The 25,306-nt window shown below is 45.9% G+C and overlaps 1 protein-coding gene across 4 annotated transcripts in view; it reads left to right on the forward strand.

The window, feature by feature from the left end:
- The window catches only part of NRP2 (neuropilin 2), a 120,532-nt gene that overhangs the window by 16,631 nt on the left and 78,595 nt on the right, over window positions 1-25,306 (forward strand). For all 4 annotated transcript variants that reach the window (XM_025278061.3, XM_025278063.3, XM_025278062.3 and 1 more), the window contains exons 3-4: window positions 17,967-18,148; window positions 24,969-25,199. In XM_025278061.3, coding sequence (XP_025133846.2) covers window positions 17,967-18,148; window positions 24,969-25,199 — 413 coding nt within the window. The remainder of the gene's footprint in view (window positions 1-17,966; window positions 18,149-24,968; window positions 25,200-25,306) is intronic.

Here is a 25,306-nt window from a genome sequence, read left to right on the forward strand (position 1 = left end):
ACCTCCCTCCTACCTCCCTCCCCATCCCACCCCTCTAGTTGTTACTGAGCCCCAGTTTCAGTTCCCTGAGTCATACAGCAAATTCATCAAAGGGAATTTCTTTTCACAAAGTTTCTAATTTTTGTAATCTCTATCTCTTTATTGCTTTGGTCACAGTAAGGAAATGGCAACCCACTCCAGTGTTCTTGCCTGGAGGATCCCATTGACAGAGGAGCCTGGTAGGCTACAGTTCATGGGATCGCAAGAGTCAGACACAACTTAGCACTCTTTTTTTCTATGGATACGTGTAGCTACAGAAGCTTACATAATAAGATGTTCTACTTTCCATCAACTATTGAAGTATAAAATATTGGCATTGGGAACTTCCTAGTTATACCCACATATAAATTCCTACTGACGGTGAACCAGTCTACATTTTCTATAATTTTATAGCAGTAATCCCTCTAGTTTCCTATCAGGTAAGCATATATAAAATCCCATTCAGAATGGTATTCCCTATTCAGTATATATGCCTACAACAAAAATCATATATAGAATAAAAGTCTTGGATGATTTCAAGAAAAAAAGCAAAAACAAAAAAAGAAATGCTATGTTAACATCAAGGTCCCTGTTAGTTAAAGTGAGGTGGGGAGCAGCATTGTATTATGTCAAAGAGTGTGAATGCCCTTTGTTTTGTCTAGTGGGCTCCACCTTAAAGTCTTCCTTCACTGAAACAAAAATAAGAGTTTTCTCTGTAGGACAGAACATGCCAACAATCACTTGTTGTTAAGTTGCTAAGTCATGTCTGACTCTTTGCAACGCCATGGACTATAAGCCCACCAGGCTCCTTTGTTCATGGGATTATCCTGGCACAAATACTGGAGGTGGGTTACCATTTCCTTCTCCAGGGGATCTTCCTGACTCAGGGATTGAACCTGCATTGCAAGTGAATTCTTTATCACTGAGCCCCCAGGGAAGCCCACCAACGATCATGTCTTGCTCTAAATGAGTGCCTAGAACTTGCCATGGCTCTGATGAGTTTTCAGTGGCCCCTTATGATTAATAAGTAGTCTGAGCATTCCTTGTGACCAAGGCACTGTGAATACTGATGAAGTGACAGAGGACACAGCTAGCAGGAGGTGTACCAAGGACAGGCCTCAGTCTGGGCCCTCACTTCCTTGTGGAGGAGACAAGGCTTCTCTATAACCGGAGCTAGATTGGGAGAGTCAGTGAGGCAGTGTCATTGTTATCATCCTAGGACGTCTTTGCACCTCCGTAACAGTTCTTTCCTAACAAGAGATAGTCTTTGTTGAAAGCCGGAGGGTTTCCCAAATGGACGCCTCATGTGATGAAGAGTCATAAGATGGAGTTCTAATCCCAGATCCACTCTTGACTCAGTGGATGACACCGGGGAACTTATTGGTTCCTCTTTGTCCAAGTTAAATGCACAGCCTGCGTATATTTGCACAGCATCTCAGGGCTGCCAATTCTCTGCCAGTGAATGTTACCAAAAATTTCTGTTAGAAGAGCTTCTTTCTAAGGTATAAAGCTTCCTGGGCCTCTGGCTGGGATACAGAAGGTTGGCACAAACTGAAGCATGCTGTACTCAGAGCTTGGGTCTGAGCTCAGAGAAATTTGACTAAGCACCTCTCTCAGATGAGGGCCAAAATCTGTTATGCTTATGCCAGCAAATCTCCCAGGGAAATTGCAGAGAGGTCATCTCATGTATATGCATAGTGGCACAGAGAGAGAAACCAGGTTTTTGAAGGGAAAACTCAGGAGCTGGTGAGCATGGCTTAAAACATATTGGAAGCAGGAAAAGCCAGGGAAACATGCTCCTGCCCTGTTTGGGGCTGTGGGGTACCATTCCCCCTCAGGACTCAGCCCCAGGGATGGGGCGAGCACAAGGTCTCTGAAGCCACTGGTGGCAGAGGATCCAAGATGGTATCTCTGACTGGAGCTGGAGTAGGGGAAGCAGGCAAGTTACAGGTTATTCTGAAGCTTCTGGTGCTTATCATCCATACCAAGTAGCTTCCTGTTCTTCTCCCCACTCCTCCACTCCTTGCTTCCAGCTTGAACCAAAAAGTTCATGGAGGTCAGAAAAAGATCTTTCTGGAGTCTCTTTGCCCCAGTGCCAGAGTGTCAGCAAGACTCTGTTGGGGTCATGCTGCTTCATCCGGTGCTTACCTCTCTCACTCTCCCGCCCTTTCTAACTGGATTTGGTTCTCAGGGCCCTTTTGTTGTCGTTGTTCAGTTGCTCAGTCATGTCTGACTCTTTGCGACCCCATGGGCTGCAGCATGCCAGGCTTCCCGGCCCTTCACTATCTCCCTGAATGTGCTCAAACTCATGTCCATCGAGTCAGTGATGCCATTCAACCATCTCATCCTTTGTCATCCCCTCCTCCTCCCTTCAGTCTTTCGTAGCATCAGGGTCTTTTCCAATGAGTTGGCGCTTCACATCAGGGGGCCAAAGTATTGGAGCTTCAGCTTCAGCATCAGTCCTTCCTATGAATATTCAGGGTTCTTAGGGTGAATACTCACCAAGAGAAAACTTCCCAAAGATCTTCTGAGAAGAGCATAGAGCAGGAATACCCCTGCAAAAACTGGAATTGAGCAAGAACATCAGAAAAAAAAACAGAAAAGCAGCCTCCCTGTGGAAGAAGGACAGTGGTCACATGCCCGCCCTCTTCTGTTTTCCCTGTCTTCCTTTGTGCAGGATTAACTGCAAAGATGGCCCGTGACCTGGGAGTGGGCCCTGCCGTGAGAGGATTAGCCTGGTCTCTGGCCCCTAAGCTTTTGGCTCTCTATCTCTTGAAGTCCACAACCTAAAGGCGGAGGCCATTGGTGAATAAACCCCAGACAGGCAGACCTTTTCCCCTAACCGTCACTTGCTAATTTTGTTCCATTTAAACTTGCCGTCTGCTTGGAAACTTTCACTCACCAGCCCCATGTTTGCTTGAGTCAGTGCAATCCAAGGCCACCGTCTGCAGTGAGCTCCCCACCTCCTCCCTCTGGCCATCCTCGGGAATCCAAGCCCCCAGCACCCTTAGGCCGCTCTGAGGCCTGGTTACCCACTGCAAGCAGAAACCAGAAACCCCTGCGGCCCCTCCAGGTCAGGGTGGCTGACAGACGGAAAGGCAGGACTCAGCGCTGACTGAGCAAACAAGGCGAAGCCACTTCATTCCCTGTGGTGGGGAAGAACGTCCTGCTACTGCCTTTCACTTGAGTCATCAGCCAAGTAGCTGAATGTTAGGGCTTTAGAAACTCGTGCACGCAAACTTGAATATTCTTTCCCCTTCTGAGATCTGAAATAGATGTATTCTTGAAAACCCCCACCTGTGTATGATACAAAGCTTATTCACGAGCACTCGCACAGGCCTGGTGGAGGCCCAAATGAAGCCAGAACCAAGAGTCTAGGTCCATTTGTGCTGTGCTTAGTCACTCAGTCGTGTCTGACTCTTTGTGACCCTATGGACTATAGCCTGCCAGGCTCCTCTGTCCATGAAGAGTCTTCAGGCAAGAATGCTAGAGTGGGTTGCCATGCCTCCCCCAGGGCATCTTCCCAACCCAGGGATCAAACCCAGGTCTCCCCCACTGCAGGCGGATTCTTTACCATCTGAGCCACCAGGGAAGCCCCTGGTCCTTTTAAGAACTGGTTATTTCCAGATGGTGTCTTGAAAAACACGCTTCAGAAAGTACAAAAACCACTAGGAAGACTTGAGAGAATACTTAGGCTGAAAAACCCAGACCCAAACCCACACTAATAATTGTATGTGTGTGCTCAGCAAAAGAGATCTCCTTTACCATGCCACACTGAAATTTCCAGATTCTAAAACATCCTGCTTTAAAGCTCCAAACGTTCCTCTTTAGAAAGATCTCTGATCAAAAACATTCTATGTCATGTGCCACACTTTCTTGTCTTCTGAAACAGAACAAATAATAAGGTGAGTTAACTTTTTCTCAGTGACTCAGGCTTTTAATTCTAAACTTGACTTTTTGCAACAGAGGCTGGGTAATGTCATATTTAGATCAGATAGACTTATATATGAGTTTTTGTTGACCTTTTACACTTCCCAGGCCTTAGTGTCTTCATCTGCAAAACTGTCAGTGATGACTACTTTGCAAGATTTCGGTCTCCTGTTTATGTCAATACACAATACATTATCGACCATGTCAGCATCTTTGTACTTTGGGGAAGTGTGTGACGTTTTTGCTATCTACACGCTTGCTGTCATAGCGCTTCTAAGTGCGCTCCTCTGATCTGTTTTCACCCTTTTATTTTGGGTAGGATTTTGCCTCGAGAGGTTTTGGTGTCCACTGGGACCTCTTTAGTCCTGGGGTCTAGCTTTTGTCCCAAGCCAGTACAGTCCAGGGCCAGCATTCTGGTTTGCCTTAATCAGCCTCACTCGTAGCAGAGCAAGGACTGGGGTGCTCTCCTGGGGACAGAGTGCAAGAGCACCAATGCATGGGGTCCTCAGCAGTAGTTGAGCTGCTCACCATCTTTTCTTTTGAAACCATCCCCCGTCCCCATACTGGATATTTGAGGTTTGGGGATATTTGGCCTCTAGCTAAGTGTGCTTGGTAAACAAAGTGTTCTTGTGTTTATCTGTGGCCAGAGGAGCCCTCTAAATCTTAGATGTGTCTGTTTTCCCCAAAGTAGGGGATGCTGTCTTAGAAAGAGAGCATTCTCCTAGGTTGACAAGTTGACTACAGAAAACAGAGGGAACGTACCAGACTTCAGTCATCTGACCCCACTCCACCCAGCCAACGAAGATTACATGCACTCAATTAGCATCCTCCACATACAACTGCATACAACCTTACTTCCTCAGACCCTGTGAGGGCAGAGGCTCAGACTCACCTCCCTCTCCCCTCCAGCACTCCCTACTGTGTAATACCCTCCCCTCCCCCTAAGAGTCCTAGATTCCTTCAGCTCTTCTAGGGCCTCCTACTCAGAACTCCCTAATCATTGCATATTGCCTTGATCTGCTTGCGTTTTGTTCATGTGTGGTCATCCTGTGTTCTGAGCATGTAAGTTCTCTAAGGGCATGGACCACATGTATCTTGTCTCTACCCTCTATGGCCACAAAAACCAGTGAAGTCATTGTTACTCTTCCCATTTGACAAATGAAGAAACTTGGGCTCAGAGAAGTAAGCAGCTGGCCCAAGGTCACACTCTTTGAAAGTGGCAGAGAAGGGATTTGAAGCCGGAACACCCTGCTTTTTTGCAACCTGAGCTGTTTACTCTCATGCTTTATTGTCTCCATCATCACTATGGATTCTGATTGGGGGCATGATATGAGCCCTGGGATCCAGTTGGCTGAGGAGATCAGGGAAGGCTGCTTGGAGGAGGCGATGGCTATACTGATCCTGAAGAAGTTAACCAGGCAAAGGAGGGGCATGGGTATGGCTGGTGGCCCGGGCAGAGAGCATCATGTCCCAGACAAGAAGGGAACCAGAGTAATGAAAGGCCATCTTTCTGTCTTGTTGATACAAACCCCCTTCCCAGTGAAGAGATTCCTGGGCAGTGCTATTTTATTTTATCTCCTGGCCACACGACTTCCAGCATCTCAGGGAGGGGTTGAGGTCAGGAAAGACAGAGATGATGGGAACTCTCTGCTATCCCACTCTCCCGGGTCAGAGCTTCTACAGTCTCATATCCTCTATCCAGGGACCTCGCCCCCAGTTTAATGCCTGAAAGTGAGATTTGGCCTGGGGAAGTCCAGGTAACACTCTGGATTAAGCTCCGTACACAGAGTACTCCTACACAAGACTCCCTCTGAACACACTTCTCTTTCCTGTGAATAGAGGGCACAAGGGCCCAATGCCCAGTTAGAAGTGTGGCTTCAGCTGGTTTCTGCCTGAGCCTCTGGAAATCCAAGCAGAGAGTGGGTTCTCTGTGGTTGAACAGGGTGTTTTATACTCAGGAGAGACCCTCAGGTTGATTACTCATGACATTATTACAGATTTACTGCCTGCCCAACCTCAGAAATATTCTGATTCCCCCAAGGAGCCCATGAGCAGCAATACTTGTCTGTATTGCAACAACCCTGCTAATGACAGAAACAGATTCCCCTCCAGGTACGTGGTGCAATAAACGGGAGCGGTCTGCTGACTGGAGCTCAGCTGGCAGCCGACCCCACACTCGCCAACCTTGACCAACGACTCCACCCAGCAACTGAGCTTGCTGAAGAAGTGGGAAAACACACCGCAGATTGTTCTCCTCCGCCTACCAAGGTTAAAGAGCAGTTGGGACAGCAGTTATTTTTGGCAGTTTGTTTTTAAATATGTGATGTTGCAATCGTAACTCTCAAAATGCAAGCTTCACTGTGGATGTCCTTCCTAACAATGCGTTTTTATCTTCTGATTGAGAAAATCACTTGAGATTTTCTAGTACACAATCCCACTTGTTCTGCCTCTCAACCCTGGCACATTCTCTGAACCCCAGAGGTCCCAGAGGGCCAGGATCTCATCCCATGTAACTCTGTGTAATTCTCCCATCTAATTACACTGGGTGAGAGTCTGTCTTAAGAAATTCAGTGGGAACTCTGGGTGTGGAGGGGATAAAGAGGAGAAGGAAATAGATCAAGTAGAGAAATTAGATTTTTCTAAAAGGGGATTCATGTGTTCTCTGGTAGTCATGAGTCCTTTAGAAAATCAATGTATTCTCTTTGGTTTGTCCTTTTTAGTGGCAAGGCGATTGAAACCTTTGGATTAAGAGAAACTCAGCAGATAATGTAATTCCATTCTTCTACTTCTGCCTGGATAAATCATCCAGGAAAAAAATATATATATTAGGTGCCCTTGTCTTTCCTTCTAGAAAAGAGCTTCCATAATCGTCCTTCATTATAAGACCTATGCCTCACAACTCATCTCAGTTGATTGCAGAGTAGATGGTTGTATTTCATTTACATAATAAAATTTTTTTTTTCCTAGAAAGAAAATCCCTGAAAATGTGAGCTGGTTCAAAATAAAACTTGACAAAGAAGAAGAAAGAAAAAATGTGAACTAGGCTTAGGTTTAGAAGGGCAGCAAAAAACTCTTAACACGGTAAAGGAAAATTCACATGATTTTTATATGCTTTTTCCCCTGGCTTTGTAGCCAAGCGTCTCAGCAATCTCTATAAATTTTTTAGCTCTGCCCCATTAGGGACTCCATTTTGTTTATAGGTGGTATGAAGGGATTGTCAGTTGGACAATAACAGCAAATATATATTGAGCTCTTGACAGGTCCCTGGTGCTACTACACCAAGAACTTGCCATATTTTACTCTCATAACAACCCTCTTGGGCTGGGACTGCTGTTATTCCCATTTAACAGATGGCTTTACTGAGGCCCAGAGATATCACACAGATAGTAAGGGTAGGGCTGGGATTTGAAGCCTGCTTCAGCTGCCTTAGGATACCTGTGCCCTTGTGCCCAGAGCTCTCATCTGCTTTCCCAAGGCTTAGGTATTTGGGGCCTCTCTGATTTCCTAGGATATCCTGGACACGGATTTTTTTTTTTCCCTTATACCTTTTCTTTGCCTCTTCCTGCCATCTGCTCACCTCCGGATGCCGACAGGGCAGTCAAGGAGAGAGAGTGATCTTTCTGTGTCTTTAAATACAAGCTGAGAGGCCTGACTCTCAGTCAATTGTTTCCTTCTGCTTCCTTGTCATCCACCTCCTCCCCTGTCCCCTCCAGCCCCGCCCTATCCTCTTCAAATTCCCTGCCATTCCCCCACACCTCACTCTTCATCTGGAATCCGAAGATGTGAGGGCTAGTAATAGAGTGTCAGCGGAAGTAATTGATTCCTCACACAGAGAGAATTCTCCTGCCTTTAGTGTCAATGGAGCTGAACCGGAGTCTTGGAGGGTGAGCGAGACATGTAAACAGTCCATGGCTGAGCTGTCAGGGCAAAGCCAGACACACCAGAGAGTGAGTGAGAGGGAAAACGGTGGAACAAATAATTGTTTTATTGGAAAGGAAAGGAGTAAATAATATTTCAGCCCAGGAATTGGCAGTTTGAAAGAGAGGGTTGAGAACTAGGAGCAGAAGGAATCCGTGATGTGGGTTTTAAGGGAGGGGGGGTTCCATTGTCTTAAGGTTGGAGGTTTCGTCCCACCCCACCCCTTCCACCCATTATCATCATTATTATCATTAAAATAATTACCGTAACAATTACAGTTGATGAGACCTCGGGTTTATAGAGCACCTTTCATCTAAAAGTTCAAAGTGATTTATCTGTGCGTCATCCCTTTGAGAGCAGTAGGAGGGTAGGAAAGTATTGTTATTATTTTTTTTTGGTCTTATCTGCTGGGAAAGTGAGGTCCAAGCAGATAGAGGATTTAGTCCTAGCCTCAGGGTAGGCTGCTGTTGGGGTACTGACTCTTCTTCCGGGCATCTCCATTGCCCTACTGCCCATAAAGGCCCTTATGCTTGTGTGGCCCCCACAGCTCATCCCTGACACTGATGCTCCCTCCCACGATGTGAGGGTCCCCCCGGCCACTGCAGTGTGATGGCCGTCTCCCCAGCCAGCCAACTGCTCCATGCACACAGCAAGCAGCCTGCTCTGACTGTGGGATAAAGGTCCTTCAAGGTCTGACTCACACTGTTCCCATCCTGTGAGGAGACTTCCTGCAATCTGGTTCCCTTTCTTGTAGAAGCTGGTGACCTTTCTAGCCATATTTCTTCCCGGTCTTACTGAGCCTTCAGCCAAGAGCACCCGTTATTCTGAACTTCACAGCTTCTACTCCCCCACAAATGACAGCTGATTCTTTCAGGACAGAGGGATATGCTTCTGTGATGCAGAGAGGCGAGCGCTGTAATGTGCCCTGAGTGGACAGGCCTGCTTTTGCTCCAGCAGCTACGGGGCCTTCAGAATACAGTTGTCGAAGAAAGCTGTTACCCAGTGGTGGTTTGAGAGGCGGAAGCGGTGCCAGCTGACTGGCCACCGAACGCTCTATTCAGAATCTCCACCCCGGCGTGGCAGCTGTCCCTTCCTGCCTGGACATTAGTGCAGGCCCCTCATGTCCACACCCCAGTGCTTTTTGCACAGTAGTGACGAGTTTGCCCCTGGAGCCAGGAAGAAGCTCTGAGCTCTGTAACCTGAAGCTCCAAGTAAATGAAATGCAAAGACAGCACTCTCATGCCAGCCCGGTCACACCTACTCCTCAGACTGTCCCCTGCTTGGATTTCCGCATGGCACGTTTTTCAGGCAAGTTTTGTATTTTCTGACTTTTGTTATGGAGGCTGGAAGCCAGCAAAGGAAGACAGAAAAACCTTTGAGAGCTCCCTTGGTTCCTGGAAAAAACATAAAGGATTTTTTTGATGCTGACAGATTCCCTGGAGCTCAGCACTCCTCGTTCCCAGCAGGCTCCCATTTTTCGGACAGATGGAAAGGTTATGATTCACTCTCACAATTAGACCCGCTGGGAGCCAGGGTGAGTGAGCACCCATCCCAGAGGGAACCATTCACCCGGCCAAGTTCAGGGATGCTGCCTGCACACCAGACCCAGGAATGGTGCACTCTGATTTCCTCTCAGTGGGTTCCAGTTACCTTCTGCCCCTACCTGTCAGCCCTAAGAGGCACAGAGACATCGTCCCTATACCCATTTATGAGATGAGGCAAGCTGAGGCATGTGCAGTTGACCCAGGCCAGCTTAGAACAATTCAGCAAGTCTCTGGCCCTTGGCCCTTGGGATTGGAAGGGGTTCACCTTCCCATCCAAGCCCCAGTCTGCTGGTGAATGGAGACGAACTGTGGGCAACTCTTACCTACTTTCTACTCTGGTATTATTACACAATGCCAGCATGGGGTCTTTTAAGCTGATGGCAGAGGATGAGCATTTTATAGACGCAAAGGACAGACAGAAAGAAACACTCAACAGTCATGCTGAAAACAGCCTGCCCCAAAACCTTAAACTTCACACTGGCACTGGATGCCTCGAAAATCCTTCCTTACATAAACAAACACGTCCTATCCAAGCCAGTCTCCAGGAACAGAACAGATTTGTGGCCTTGGGGCCTGAGGAATGTGCTTGCTGGGGAGTCCGTCAGTAGAGAGAGGGGTGCTAGGCCAGAGGGTCAGGGGAGAGACGCTGCGGGCTTTGTCGTGCGCCCTTGATCCTCTGAAAGTTCATCTGCAGTGGGACTTATCAGACACTGTCTGGAGCGGCCTCCTTCCTCACGTTGCAAGGCGTTCTTGGCAGCCTGCTCTGCCAGAAACAATGAGACCGGCGGGCCCTTTCCCTCATCCCTGGGCTTCTGCGGAAAAACAACCAGTAATTATAAATAGATGTTATTTGTAGTTTCCATTTTCTTGCCTTCAAGGTTTTTTGCAATAATTCCTCCAGTTTCTTTTGGGTTGTTCTCTTTGCATACTTCCTTTGCTGGGTGGTCGGATTTCCTCCCTTCTGAAGAGCCCTGGTAACCTGGGCTCTGAGCAGATTGTGAAGAAGCTCAAAATATCAGAGTTTTGGGGTGGGAAGAAATAAAGGAAGAAAATGAAAGTGCCAACTACCGGTTTTAAAACGGCACTCGGCACCAAGGCAAATACCCAAACCAATGCAGTGTGTGAGTCCGTGGGGTTAGATAGCAAATAATAAAGGAGTTAGAAAAGACATAACAGGGATATGAAGTTAGACAACAACAGATAATAATAATAATGACAGCAGCAGTAACAACTAACATTTGTTTATTGAGCATTTACTATGTGCCTGGCCCTGTGCTGAGCTGTTGACATGTATTAACTCACCAAATCTGGGGGTTCAGTGCCTAGTTGTTCAAGATCCAGCACATGTGAGGGGCAGCGGGGCTGGTTTTTGAACCCAGCCTAGCTGGCTGGTTCCAGAGCCTGGGCTGGGAAACCAGACTGAAAAGAATTCTCACCAGCTCAAGTGATGAAGCACTGTGGATGGGTTTGTACAGGAGGAGGGTGTTTAGAAACCGCCCTCTATAGCACAGAGGTTGGGTGGCATAGACAGTCCCTAAAGTTATGACTTTTCATTTCATTGTCACCTGTTCAGTTTCCAGAGTAACTCTTCTCTCCCCAAAGTCTCCCACACTGTTTCGTAGAACAGTAATAATGAAAATAGCCAGTGCCTCTCAGGTGGTTTCTAAGGCAGCCGGTGCTATATTGGGCCTGTGTAAACCTTTACGAACCTTTCAACAATCCCACAAGGTGGGGAAATTATTATTTCCATTTTATAGATGAAAAAACTGAGACTTAAAGAAATGCCTGAAGTCATAACACTAGCATGTGCCAGAAACTAGCTGAATCTGTCCACAAAACAAGAGTATACGTACAGAGTATGCATTTCCCAGACTATACACACCCTTGTAGACGGATATGTTTCTATGCAGTTGAAACTTTTTTTTTTTGGTCACAGACCCCATCCCTAGGAAAATGTGCACATACCCAAACCAACAAAATTTCTGCATATGATTGTAGGGGTTCCTCAATCTACTAAAATTCATCTGTGGACCCTACTGGAAATTCACAGGCTTAAAAATGTATGCTCTAGATGGTACTTAAAAGCGTGTAAGTACACAGGATACTGTTTTCTCACTCGGGCCATATGTTGACATATGGGTATATATGTGCTTATAAAAATACTTCACTTACAAAAATTAATATGTTATCCCATCTGAACACTTAGAAGCTGGATTTCTACTGATGAGACTCAAAACCACGAATTCCAAATCTACTCCTTGCTTCTATGGGTGATTTGTGTATTAAATTTGGCATTGTTAAACAAAACAGCTAAAATAAAAGACTGAGATTCTGTGAAGTCTCTAACTGAGATGCAAGGGGTGCTTTGAACCTGCACCTTCTAATATTGTAGTGCTCTGGCAATCTGGCATGCCCACTGCTCTCTGATCGTTCCTCAGCACAGAGGACAAAGGATGGAGGCAATGTCAGTGTGCCCTGGAGTGAGACTGCATGGGCCAAGCCTGCCTCTGACCTTTCCTCATCTTGTGACTTTGGGCAGGTCGGTTAGCCTCCCTCAGCTTCACCCTGTACATCTGTGAATGGACAGTTACCATATCAGGGTCTGGTGTGTATTAAGTGAGAGTTAAGGAAAATAGTAAATAAATAGAGCGAGGATCTAGCCCATTAGGAATGCTCAGTAAGTGGGAGTTCTTCCCATTGATATGCCAGCTTCTTCTTAAATGTGTGTGGCACCAGTGAAAGGGGGAAATTCAAGGAAATGAAAAGACTTCTTAAAAAACCCAACCTGATAGCTAGGTAATTTCTACAGAAAAGCTGAGTGTCCCAATTGAGCTGGAGACCAGGTGACCTGGCTTTGGACCTGAATTGACTAGAAACTTTAGCATCATGCAGACCTGCTCCACAGCCTCTTAGGATCTCAGGCAGCTTCTTTGTTGGGAAAGTTGTGCATGACAGTGTTGTTTTTTCCAATTTTCCCTGCAGGTTTTAATGTAAGGATTAATAAGGCAGTGTTTGTAGATGTCTTTGAGCTTCCTAGAAGAAAGGCACTCCAGGAGGTGATAAATTCTCTGGCCTGGATAATCTACTCATGAAATATGGAACTTTGAAAGTGTGAGAAAAATCTCAAATCACTTTGACAGCATTTTAATTATAGTTGATTTGTTTGCTGCTAATAGTGAAAATGCTGTCAGCATGATTTGAGATGTTTCTTCCACTCAAAATGTTATATTTCGTGTTTTCAAGTCACGAGGCAACATTTTGGTTTCCAGATACAACCAGAATAGCTCAGTGAGTGCGCTGGCGCACAAAGGCAGAGTAGAAAACAGACTAACATATCCAACCCCTCGGAAAGCAGAGTTTATCCTTTTTAACATATAACATCAACCCTAGGTTCCCTCATTCATTTATTCACTCAACACAAAGTTAGTGAGCCCTCCTATGTACCAGGCACCATGCAAATATCAGGTTGGCCCAAAAGTTCATTTGCGTTTTTCCATCATATAAAAAATCCAAATGAACTTTTGGCCAACCCAGTATTATAAATTCATCCGTGAAAAGGTAAGTTTCTCACCCTCATGGTCCTGGTTGTCTAGTGCAGGCCCCATATCCTAAACAAATACAGTATATTGACAAGACCTTTCCAGATTATGGTAATAGCCATAAAGGCAATGAAAGCAGGTGAGGTAGAGAATAAGGGCATGCCAGCTGAAATGGGATGGTCAGGGCAGGCTTATCCGAGGAGGTGACATTTGCACTCAAAAGAATGAGAAGTTACCAGCCAGAGCAAAAGCTAACAAAGGGTATTGCAGACAGAGGCAAGAGCAAGTGCAAAGGCCCAGGGGCTGGAAAGAACTTTCCATGTACAAAATGTGATGGCTTAGACATTTCATGATGCAAGTAACATGAGAGGAGGCATCGCCTGCTTGGCAAAGGTTATGGCTTCAGGACTTGGGCATATAGGTGCTCAGCCATATAGACAAATCCCATAGAATGGACACAGCATTCTTCCTTGGAGCAGCTAAGGACTCTGCCCACAACATAGAAATCCCCTCACAAGCAGTTCTGTGTGGCATCCACAAAGGTAGACTCTGGATGGAGCCACATGTCATCCAGCCCTGGGAGAAGGGCCTCCACGTGGTGAATTTTCCAGCACAGGCTTGGTCGGCTGACCCAGCCTTTGGTGGCCTGCTGGGCAGCGTCACGCGTGGAGAGAGTTATGGGAAGTAAAAGTCTTTCATGTTTGCCTAGTGATGAGAAGAAGAGATGAGACTGATGCTTTTTCACATCTCTCCTGTGGACTCTTAAAATTAATTCCACCGTCAACATTCCCACGGCCCAAATGTGGGTTTGGGGAGAGGAATGAAGACTTTGAAGTTGAGAGAGAAGGTACAGAAAGCATTCTCTAGACAAATGCTCTACATGCAGATGTCGGAATCTGTGAAAAGAAAAGTAAAAAGGTACGTAGGGAACCATTTTAGATAGGAGAAGGGAAAAAAAAGAAGAACTGGCACAGAGATGGCTACTTCAGCTTAGGAAAGTAAATAAATAAATAAAATTTGAAAAGGTAGTGTTAAAGCTTTGAAAGGAATTTTTTCATTTGAGGGAGATTAGGAATAATGAAATGCAAACACAATAGTTAATATGTCTATGAGCTGATGTCTGTTTCCTTCCAGAAAATGGATAAGAGGAATGGCTTTTCAGGTTATCCTACTTGACTACCATTGGGGTGAGCTCTGAGTTTGCAGCCCAGATTCATTTAACCAACAAATGCTGGGTATTAGATGCCAGATGCAAAGTCATATTTATTCCAAGGCCACAACTTCCTAAGTCTCTGCTAGCTCTTCATAAAGGAACCTGACAACACTGAAATTTCTAGAGAGATTTACTCCAGGTGTAGCAAATCCCTAATAATAAAAAATTTCCCCAAATGAGTCAGTCTCACAGAAGGTAAATGAGACAGTCTGTGTGAAGTCAGCATGTCACTTGGAGTATGCCCTTTATACAAAAAGCCCAGCCAGAAGACTTGGTGGTCAGCTGGAGTTGATCCACAGGGCAGAACCCCAGACACTGAAGGGAAGGGGAATTTCAGCTGCCAGACTGTAACTCTGGGTTGTTTTCCCCTCAAGTAAACCTGATAGGAAAATCCAGTTTTGCTAAGAAGTTCAAGTAAGGGCTGATTATTTGCTTCAAAAAAGGATTCACCAGAGGGTCCTTTAAATAACAGGCTCAGAGAGAAGCTGTATGATATGACTGATTTGTGTGAACCTTTTTCAAAAATGCCTCCCTTCACTAACGTGTATGTAGATATGTGAGGATGTATTTACAGCTAGCCATGTTACCCAAAAGGATTTAGATGATATATCTGTTGAGTAAATTGAGGCAAGTTTGCAGCTATGACATGTTTTGGGTACTTCAGCTTCATTGCTGATTCTGTTAATCCCCTAAATGATGTCATGGGTGATTTGGCAACCAGATAAAACCCTCCACTTCTAATGAACAAGCCAGGTGGATGTCAGGGCCTCTCTGTGTCCTTTATAGAAACTGGCAACACAACGACTGGACGTATGTGATGGTCTCTTTAAAATTATTTTTAAATTTTAATTGAGTGCGGGCCATGTCCCTGGCACTATTCTAGGTGCTCCAACAAGCTATGTCTTATTTAAGTCCTATGGATGATGGTTGTCATCATGATGGTGGCACTTTTTATCTGCAAAATTATGACAGCTGGGTTATTTTTCTCAACTCTTCTACTTGGGAAAAAAATTCTTAATAGAAGGATCTTGATGTATTTTAAAGAAGTGAAGACGTATTATAAACAACTCAGATAATATAAAGAAGAAAGCAAAAAATTACAAATTATCCCCCATCAATATATTTCACCCACCATCAATTTATTTCATCACAGTTAATATTTTAGTCTGTAGTCTTTCAGGCTTTTTCTGTGTGTATATGCAAGGAAATTTATATACTTACATATATTTTAAAGAATACTTTTAAAACAATCTACTGTTTTTCAGCTTAATTATATACCATGGACATTTTTCCTTAAAGGCCAAAAAAAACACCTGTACCTACAGTGTCCAAAATTGATTTACCCACCACTGTTGTCAGACATTTAGACACATGCTTTTTATAAACAAAGCATCTTTTCACTTTTTCCATGCTTTTTAAAATATGTACACACACACAAAGATGCATATACTTCTTTGCACAATTGTCTGATTATTTTGCTAGGAAAAATTCCTAGCAGTGGGATTGCTGGACTAAAGAATATGTCTATATTAACTTTTGTCACATTTTTGCCAAAATGCCCTCCAAAATGAGCAGATGCACATTCCCCCTTAGACAGCACCTCATTCACTGGCTCTCTCTTTGGGAGAATCACTTCTGCTCTATGGCTCAGCCTCTTCCCCTCTGAAATGGGCTTGGAAACACAACAAATCCCTGTGAACAGTTACGAAGTCCACACTCACTGCCAGTCCGTGTCCTAGACACTTTCTATAGATTGTGTGGATCCTTTAAATTTCAGAAGAACTGAAAGGAAGGTTCTAGTATCCCTATCGTGCTCTTATTTTTTCCATTTCTGAGGCTCAGAGAGGTTGAGTGACTTGCCTGAGAGTAACTCAGCTAGTAAGGCTGAGCTGGGTTCTGCCTCCTTCTGGAACAAGGTGGGGGTGGGGGTGCCCTTGCCCCTCCAGGCAAGCTGGGTCCTGTCTGCTCAGTGGGTACACTTGTGCTCCAGCATTGTGCACCCTGCGAAGGAAGGCGTTGCCATTACTCAGCTGAGAGTGACTGTCCAGCGGTGCTTATCTCGGTGTGGAAATAACAAGGAGGGATTTTCCAGAAGGTCTGGGGGAATTTCCTTTGAGAAAAAACTGTCTTTTCACTTATGTTTTGGACCTGAGGAAGCACACTTTCAGTGTCAGCATCATCTCCCACACTGAAAGCACAGACCTAAACAGATTCCCCCACCCCTGCTGCCTTTCCCAATCTGTGGCCATCTCTCCAGAGCTCCTGGGGAAAACCCTGCCATCTCCCTTCTCCAGACTCTAACCAACTTCTGTGATTCTTTTGACTGTAGAATTCCAGCCCTCTGGGGTCTACAAATGAACTAACCCTGGTCCACTCCATATACTCCCTTCGAAGGCCTATTTATTTGGAAGTGGCTGAGCCATCTGAAGTATGGCTTCCGGGGTCTGCAAGGAGGCCTCAGACCACTCCGGTTCAGACAGGCCACTTCTGCAGGCCGCCAGCTCCCCCAGACCCCGTGTGTGTGGCAGGAGCCGGTGGGTACATCCCAGGGAGGGTAGTCTTTCCAGTCCCTCTCTTTTCCCCAATGGAAGAGATTTTATACATGTTGTTTTAACAGCTTGATGCAAAATACATAAACAGGGTGGGAGAAGGAGATGGATGGCTTTCAGTAAATAATGGTACAGTGACCAGCAATTTGAGGGAGTTGGTAGGGAAGAAATTTTCCACGTCAGCAGTTGTGACAGGGTGTTCCCCAGAAGCCCAGATGAAGACCACAGACTTGGGACAGTGAGGCTTGCCAGACCACATGCTGAAGCTGAAAGCGTGTATCTGTACAGATAAGATGGCACAGTACCTGTGGAGTCCTGTGAACCTAGCCAAGGATGTCTTTGAGGTGTCTCCCCCTACCTGGGCCAATTTGATTCTGTTTGAAATGAGCCCAGGTCTTCAGGGTAAGGAAGGCAGCCCGCTCAGCCTCTTGCTGAGACTAATAGTTATGTGCTCACAGAAGCTGGGTCCCCTGGGATTCACCCCCAGCTTTTGGAGAAAGGTTTTTATTGCCTTATCTAATACAGTGCTGATTCCTTTTAAAAAAATGTGTTGTTGACCAGATAGACACTGCTGATGTGAACTTCTCAGAGTCATCTCAGGGAGGGAGATAGCTCACGACTGGGGAGTCTTTATTACTAACAGTTAAAGAAAAGAAGGGTTGACCCCTTAAGTTCAGGAGAGAACTGAAACTTGGGAAAGAGGCAAAAAAATAAATAAAAATCTCTGAAACATCCCCCATGTGCCTGACTCGGTGCCCAGCCCTTCCTTACATTTTTTTCATTCCATCTCTGTCCCAGCCCCCTGAAGTGGATATCTTTATCCGCATCTTATAGATGAAGTAATTGATGCTCACAGGAGTTAAGTAACAGGCAGAGACACAGAGCCAAGAAGAAAAGACTAAGATTCAGATAGATCACGATGAAAATAAAAATGGTGCTACCAAATGGAGAAAAAAAAATGTTTGAGACATTTGATGGAATGATGCTACTGCTCTTATGTGAGCAAGAGATAAGGCCTTAAAGTCTAGCTATGCACAGAGGTGCTCATTCTCTGTGGCTTTAGTAAAGCAACTTCCTGTATCTGTGTTTGCCAGTCTCTACAAGTAAACCTAAGTGCCTTTTGTTTATCCATCCAGAACACATTAATGTCTAGAAGTGGATGGAGAGCACCTGAGCTGGAGGGAGACAGTAGTCCATTTCATCTCCTAGCAGTGATCTTTTTTCATATGTGCCCCTTTATGCTGTCTGCACCCAGGTATGACTTCATTGAGATTCGAGATGGGGACAGCGAATCCGCAGATCTCCTGGGAAAGCACTGTGGAAACATCGCCCCACCCACCATCATCTCCTCGGGCTCGGTCCTCTACATCAAGTTCACCTCCGACTACGCCCGGCAGGGGGCAGGCTTCTCCCTGCGCTATGAGATCTTCAAGACAGGTCAGTGTGGTCATGAGTGGGGGGAAGCAGGGACTCCGCCATCGCCAGCTGTGTCTGGCCACGGGGCACTGTGTATCGGATCTGCCTGATACTTATGTGTTCATAGATGAAGCCCAGTGGGTTGACCTACGTGGTCAGGGTTCCAGTTTTATCCAGCCCGAGAGAGTTGATGGAGGGAAGAGTGTTCAAGGTGAGCCTGGAGACTGTCTAAGTTGAAAAGCCCATTTAAGTTTCCAGCCAATTTAAGAGGACAAACTGCAGGGTTAGTGTTGGGTGATTGCGACAACAAAAGAGTAGGGACATCTATTATATAGAAAAACACATTTGAAAAAATCTGATGTGTGTGTGTGTTTAACAGTAATCATGGTGAAAGCAAAACTTGGTTGAACTTCCTCCAAATTACTTCATAATTTAAATAGCCTTTCTTTAGAACCACATGGGGAGGAAGGACATTATCTTTTCAGTGTTTGGAGTCCCTAAAAATCTTACTGTGACCCCACCACCAATGGGATCATGCAGTAATTTTAGATACAAATTTGACTCCTAGAAATTCCCCCTGCTGATCCACTGTATTACATCTATCCATTGAACCCCCACTTCCTAAGTGGCAAAGAAGCTGACTCCCTGAAAAAGATAGCAGAAGAAGAAGCAGAGAACTTTTAAGTTGACTGCTTGCTTTCCATTAGGTCCCCCTTAGATTACTTTTAGACCCTGAGAATACGGGCTAATGCTTATTCTCCCTAGAGTCAAGACAACTTTGATTCACAAGACGCTAGTTCAGCATCTCCACGGAAGCGCTCAGAGCAGCATATCCTTCCCTCCGATGTGTGAGCTCATTAACTTGAGGCTAAGTGAAGCCTGTCCTCCAGTTCTCCCCTCCCCCCTGCCTATCCCCCCACCTCGGGGGCTCCTGCCCCATCTAGGACTGTGTTTCCCTCTCCAGCAGCCCACGTTTTACAACTCGTGGGCAGAGTCTGCTGAAAGGGGAAGCTGTCAGCCTTGTCATCAAGGAGCCCAAAGCCCGGCGCCTGTTGAGTTCAGTGTGAGGGGAACTATTCATATATATTTTCTTTTTCGCCAAACAATTCTTGAAAGGAAGTGGTAGCTGCTGAAAGCACTTTTTATATCCACTCTGTCTAAATATTTGCCCGATTTGTCTGCCTGAGAACAAGATCATAGGATCCAGTAAAGGGGTGGGGCTGAAGGAACTGTGTGGAGCCAGAGTGGGAGCTGGGACTGTCCCAGGGCACGAGTCCTGAGAAGGTCTGTCTGCCATGGGTGGTCATGCTCCTGAGTACTTGATGTCATGGGGACTGAGGATCTGTGCGTCGGGTGGCTCGGGACTGGCCCAAGACTGACAGATAGGCTTATCCACATTCTGTTGAGTCCTATGCGAGATTCAGATTAGTTAGTGCCCCCAGCAACGATGGACCGCTCATTATACCATCATCTGCTGGGGAGCAGTGGGGAGATGGAAGAGAGAAGGAAGGAAATGGGTGTCCGTGCTCTTCTGGTGGGGGAGACAGCACATAACAGGTGCATAGTTGATGTTATTGAATGACTATGTGTAAATAGATACGTAACTTGAAAGGTATAAACTATAATATGAGGCAGAGTAAGTATCAAGTTATGATTAACATGCTATGGATGCTTCCTAGGTGGCGCTAGTTCCTGCTAGGCAGGAACCCGCCTGCCAATGCAGGAGACATAGGTTCAGTCCCTGACGGGAAAGATCCCCTGGAGGAGGGCATGGCAACCCACTCCAGTATTCTTGCCTGGAGAATCCCATGGACAGAGGAGCCTGGCAGGCTACAGTCCGTGGGGTTGTACACAGTCACACACGACTGAAGTGACTTAGCACACATATGTAACATGCTATGGATTTGTACTTAATGCACTGTGGTGACCTGAATGGGATGGCAGTCCAAAACGGAGGGGATATGTGTATATGTATGGCTGATTCATTTTGCTGTACAATAGAAACTAACACACATTGTAAAGCAACTATGCTCCAATAAAAATTAATTTCAAAGAAGAACGTGCTCTGGACATAAAAATAAGGAAGCCATCGAGTAGCTTAGACAGTGGGGAATCTGGGAATTCCTTTAGATAGCTAGGTCCCCAGTGCTAAAGCTGCCACTCAGCCCTACTGGGTTGACCATGAAAGCTGCTCCAAGCAAAGGCTTCCAGAGAGCTGGCCACCAGAAGTCAGAACAAGAATGGGGAGGACCATTACAGCTCAAATCTGTTTCATACTTCCCAACTTAGTATTTCACAAAGGACAGTACCACATCCTCCAGAAATCAACATAAAAACGTGAATATTAGCTCTATGCCTGCCTGCCTGCTAAGGTATTCAGTTGGGTCCAATTCTTTGTGACCCTATGGACTATAGTCCTCCAGGCTCCTCTGTCCATAGGATTCTCCAGGCAAGGATACTGGCGTGGGTTGCCATGCCCTCCTCCAGGAGATCTTCCTGATCGAGGGATCAAACCTGTTTTCTGCGTTACAGGCAGATTCTTTACCACAGAGCCACCAGGGAAGCCCCCGTTAGTTCTATCCATCATGCAAATTTGAAGGGTCGATATTAAAAGACAAAATACACAGAGCTCATCATAACTCAGCATTACTGTTTTGAGGGTAGGCTGATGTAGGATTTTGAATGAGGCAGCAAGTCTGTGGACTGCCTAGAAACAAAAGAGGCAGCCAAGCAGGTGATTTGGGCATGGGGAATTGGGACAGTCTACTTTAAGGATGGGGATTGCCTAGGAAGGAAGAAAGAGATTAATGCAACAACAGGAGATAACAGCCCTGCCAATAGCAATCATTCTTCTGGGCATTGTAAGAAAGAAAGTGGGAGCCCAGTGGCCCTGGAGCCATTCACACGTGCTATCATGCCCATTGGAAAGAGCAACTTATCCTCAATAAGGCACACACAGGTGCAGGGGTGAGGGGCGGCTGTGCCAAATTCAAAACTGAGAAGTTTAGGAAGATGAGCGTTCTTCCAGGTCCCTCACCCAGATCTCCACTGTTGGAGCCCTGAGAGAAAATACACAAAGTTACGTCATCCACAGAACATGAAAGAAACGCATGAACATGCTGAAGAAATCCAAACAAACACAGTTGTGTTTGCTAGTCAGATTCATAAAGAGAGAGAAGGGGGAAGTATAAACACAGATACAAAACTGTGCCGAGGACTCAGGAAGCCTTCAACCGCACATCACCCAGGCAGGGCTCTGCTGCAGAGTTATACCCACAGAAATAAACCCACGATTCGGTACAGATGGGACCAAGAGGCTGGAGGGGGAGATTCACGTCTGCCCTGAATGAAGTGGTTTATGAAAGAGTCTACGTATGTCCACATACAAAAGGGTTAAGCAAACAACTTGCTGACTTAAGTGATCCCAAATCACCAAATCATAAGCATAACAGAGAAAGGAATTTTAAAATAATTTAAAAAGTAACATCGGAAACGGAATCACTGGAAAACATGGGGTTTTTGTATGTTTGTTTCCTGATTGTCTTCTGACCAAAGTGCAAGATCGAGTTTTCTTTCCTGGGGCCCATTGAAATTTTAGAAACTGAAATCTCAATTTATCCACAAACGGAGAAAACCTGGGGTGCCCCCTACTCCCACTTCTTCAATTGAAGAACTGGATTTACCTTTTGTGGTTAGACCCAGCTCAATTTTGGATAAATGCACCATGTTTTCAACAGCCTTGTGCTTGCAGATTCTTCTTCCGCTTGCAGAGTTATTATACAATTTACAGTGAAAAACCACAGGATGGGCATTTTTCATACCAGAGTCCTTTGGTATGAAATCATTCACGGCAGCAAAATCCCCTAGCTACTATGGACAATTTTACCGTTGCATGAACTTGAGTATCTGTTGACTGAGCTATTCTCTTAATTTTTAATTCATTTAGCACATTGCAGAAAAGCATCTTGGTTTAGGTAGGTATCTGCAAGACTCAACTCTTGCCCCAGGAATAGTCACCTTTCCTGAGATCTCTTCTCCACATTCGCTATTCGGCTGCCTACTTGCTGACAATGATCATAGTCCAAACAGCAAGATGGCGCCGTTATAAATGGATAAACGATTGTAATGGACAGGCTTGATTTTTCTGCATAAAGAGGATAAAACTGTTTTTCTCCCTCATTCAAAATAAGCCACAGGATTTGTTGATGTTGTTCAGTCGCTAAGTCATGTCCGCCTCTTTTCAACTGCATGGACTGCAGCACACCAGGCTTCCCTGTCCTTCACAGTCTCCCGAGGTTTGCTCAGATTCATGTTTGTTGAGTCAGTGATGCTATCTAACCATCTCATCCTCTGCCTCTCCCTTCTCCTTTTGCCTTCAATCTTCCCCAGCATCAGGGTCTTTTCCAATGAGTTGGCTCTTCGCATCAGGTGGCCAAAGTATTGGAGTTTCAGCCATAGGATACACCCATGCTTTCCAAGTGGCTTAGCGGTAAAGAATCTGCCTGCCAATGTAGGAGACACAAGAGATGCAGGTTCAACCCCTAAGATCCCCAGGAGTAGAAAATGGCAACCCACTCTAGAATTCTTGTCTAGAAAATTCCATGGACAGAGGAGCCTGATGGGCTAGTCCATGGGGTCGCAGAGCTGGACACGACTCAGAACACACACACACACACACACACACGTAGCCATATGTCAGAGATACATACTTTTTTTTTTTTTTTTGCTTAAGGACATCAAATTGAAAAATTCTCTCCAGTCCATTACAGGACCACAGAACCTTGGAAACTGTGGGTACTTTAGGATCTTACATTCTCCAGGCCTCCTGGGGCTTTCTAAGTGTCCTTTGTGTCCCTTATGGATGACAGGGACCAAAGAAAGATTCCACTATAAATTCCCACGCCCAGGGGGTGGGGATTCCCCTTGCCTTGGAGAGGAATGACAATAGGCAAACTCCAGGAGGGACTGTCAGGAGGCCTTTCCTAGTTCTGGAAGCAACTTGTGAATAGAGTTAATTTCCTCTGGCTAAGTGGCCCAGCAGCCATAAATGCTAACCTTTTGAAAATTCCTCTCGGCCCCCTGAAGGCCTGCCAGCTGGCTTGGCTTTCCTAAACTGCCTCATCCTGAACCACCGTAGAGGCCCTCAGAAGCTGGGGTCCTGATGGTAAACAAAGCTGGGAATACCGTGGTAAACAAACTGGGGGAGAGGTCATCTCAGCTGCTGCCTCCTGGCCTTGCTGCCCCTGGACCAGCTTGCCTCTGAATGATGCAGTGCAGAGCTTCTGGGATGCCACATTAGAGAGGCTCAGAAGAATCCTGAAAAGATTAACTCACCCCAGGTGTCCCGGGTTCCCACCCTGCCAAGGCACAGTGCTGGCTGGAAGGGCAGAGGTGATGGACAGGTGGGTAGGGATATTGGAACTTCCTGTCTGATGCTAAAGAAAGTTCCCCTCCCTGCTCCCCCAATTATTTGCATGGCACCTTTTCCAAGTCAGACATTTGCTGCTTTCCAGATAGCCGTCATCAATAAAAAGACTCGCAGAGGGGCTGCAGCAGGAGCCACGGATAAAGACATCGCTGCAGGCTAGGATCAGCGTATTGACATCACACAGTTATATTTCAGTGGGATCCCCAGAGGACACTTCCTGCCAGTAAACACCTGGTTTATCTAGTATTTCTCTGTTTTTTTCTTTCATGCTTAGCGTGCCTGTTATTCTCCTCATAAATCCTGCTCCCTTTTTAAATTTTAAAATCAGAACATAGTGAAATCAATTCTAATTGTGCAGCATTTACATTCATCACATTAACTTGCAACACTTCTGGCTCCAAGCAGCTCCCTGGGCCCCGCTCCTGTCCTGGGACTGTCCCAGGCCCGCCCTGGCAAATGGTGGCTGGGTTACAGCACATGAGGGCCCTTTTAATGTGACTCCGCCTAGAGGCATTAGGGGAGAGGGTAGCTGTAATCCTTTTACGAGCTCCCACTGCGGTCCAAGCCTGCACTGGGAGGCGAATGTGTGTGGCATTTAATAAGACGCCTCCATCAGTCCTGAGAAAGCAGACATAGGAGCTTAGGGGAGAAACAAGGCCATCCCCACCACAAAAGAGCCAGAAGCCATCCAAATGCCAATGCACTGCCACATTTTTTCCAAACTTTCTGCAGGAGTGGCCTTTAACATCCCCAAACCCTGCTGTGATCCACCGGCTGCAAACCTCAATTGTTCATTGTCTGGCCACTACAGAGCCACTCGTTTTAATATAGTCATGACATGAATGAGACCCGAGCTCCCCTTTGCCCCTCCCCTGAGGCACCTTGGATCTTGGAGGGAGACGGGGGCACCAAGTTGGCTCTGGTACAATAGGGGCTAGTGTTGAGGTCAACAGTAAATAAGGGGTCACATTGTTTCCCCTGTTGGCAATCAGCAAGCCTTCCTTAAGGATTGAAATAACTTACATTTCTGGAGCAAGCAGCTGAGTAACTGAGAAAGAAGACTCTGTTCCTCTTTTCAAGGGAATCCATCTTTCTTTCTCCCTCTCTCTCTGTCTCTCACACATGCTTCTTTCTACACCACCCCTCCTCCCAAATCCTTAATTGCCGCTTTTACTCTAATATGTAGAGCAAGCCTGCTCGCCTCCCTAATTTCTCCCCTAAAGATGGTCTGGCTTAAGGGCTTGAAATGTGGATGTGAAAAGTCTGTTGCTTCAAGGGCCATTCCAGTGGAAACAAAAACTTCTTGAGTAAGGAAATTTGGGCCCAAACATTTAAATAACCCGTGTGACAGACACAACACAGAAAGGCATGCTCTTCCATTCTCTTAAGGCTCTGCTTCTCTTTCACCTACAGGCTCCGAAGATTGTTCAAAGAACTTCACGAGCCCCAATGGGACAATCGAGTCCCCCGGGTTTCCCGACAAGTACCCACACAACTTGGACTGCACTTTCACCATCCTGGCCAAACCCAAGATGGAGATCATTCTGCAGTTCTTGACCTTTGACCTGGAGCATGACCCTTTGCAGGTGGGAGAGGGAGACTGCAAATACGATTGGCTGGACATCTGGGATGGCATCCCCCATGGTGAGTGATGGTGCCTCACCAGGCCCTTCCCAGTAGCTTCATTGCCTGTTAATTGCTTTAGTGGCAATAAAAAACAGAACAAAGAAGTTAAAGCTCTTCAGAGTTTA

Source organism: Bubalus bubalis, chromosome 2, assembly GCF_019923935.1.
Source record: "Bubalus bubalis isolate 160015118507 breed Murrah chromosome 2, NDDB_SH_1, whole genome shotgun sequence".
Classification (NCBI taxonomy): domain Eukaryota; kingdom Metazoa; phylum Chordata; class Mammalia; order Artiodactyla; family Bovidae; genus Bubalus; species Bubalus bubalis.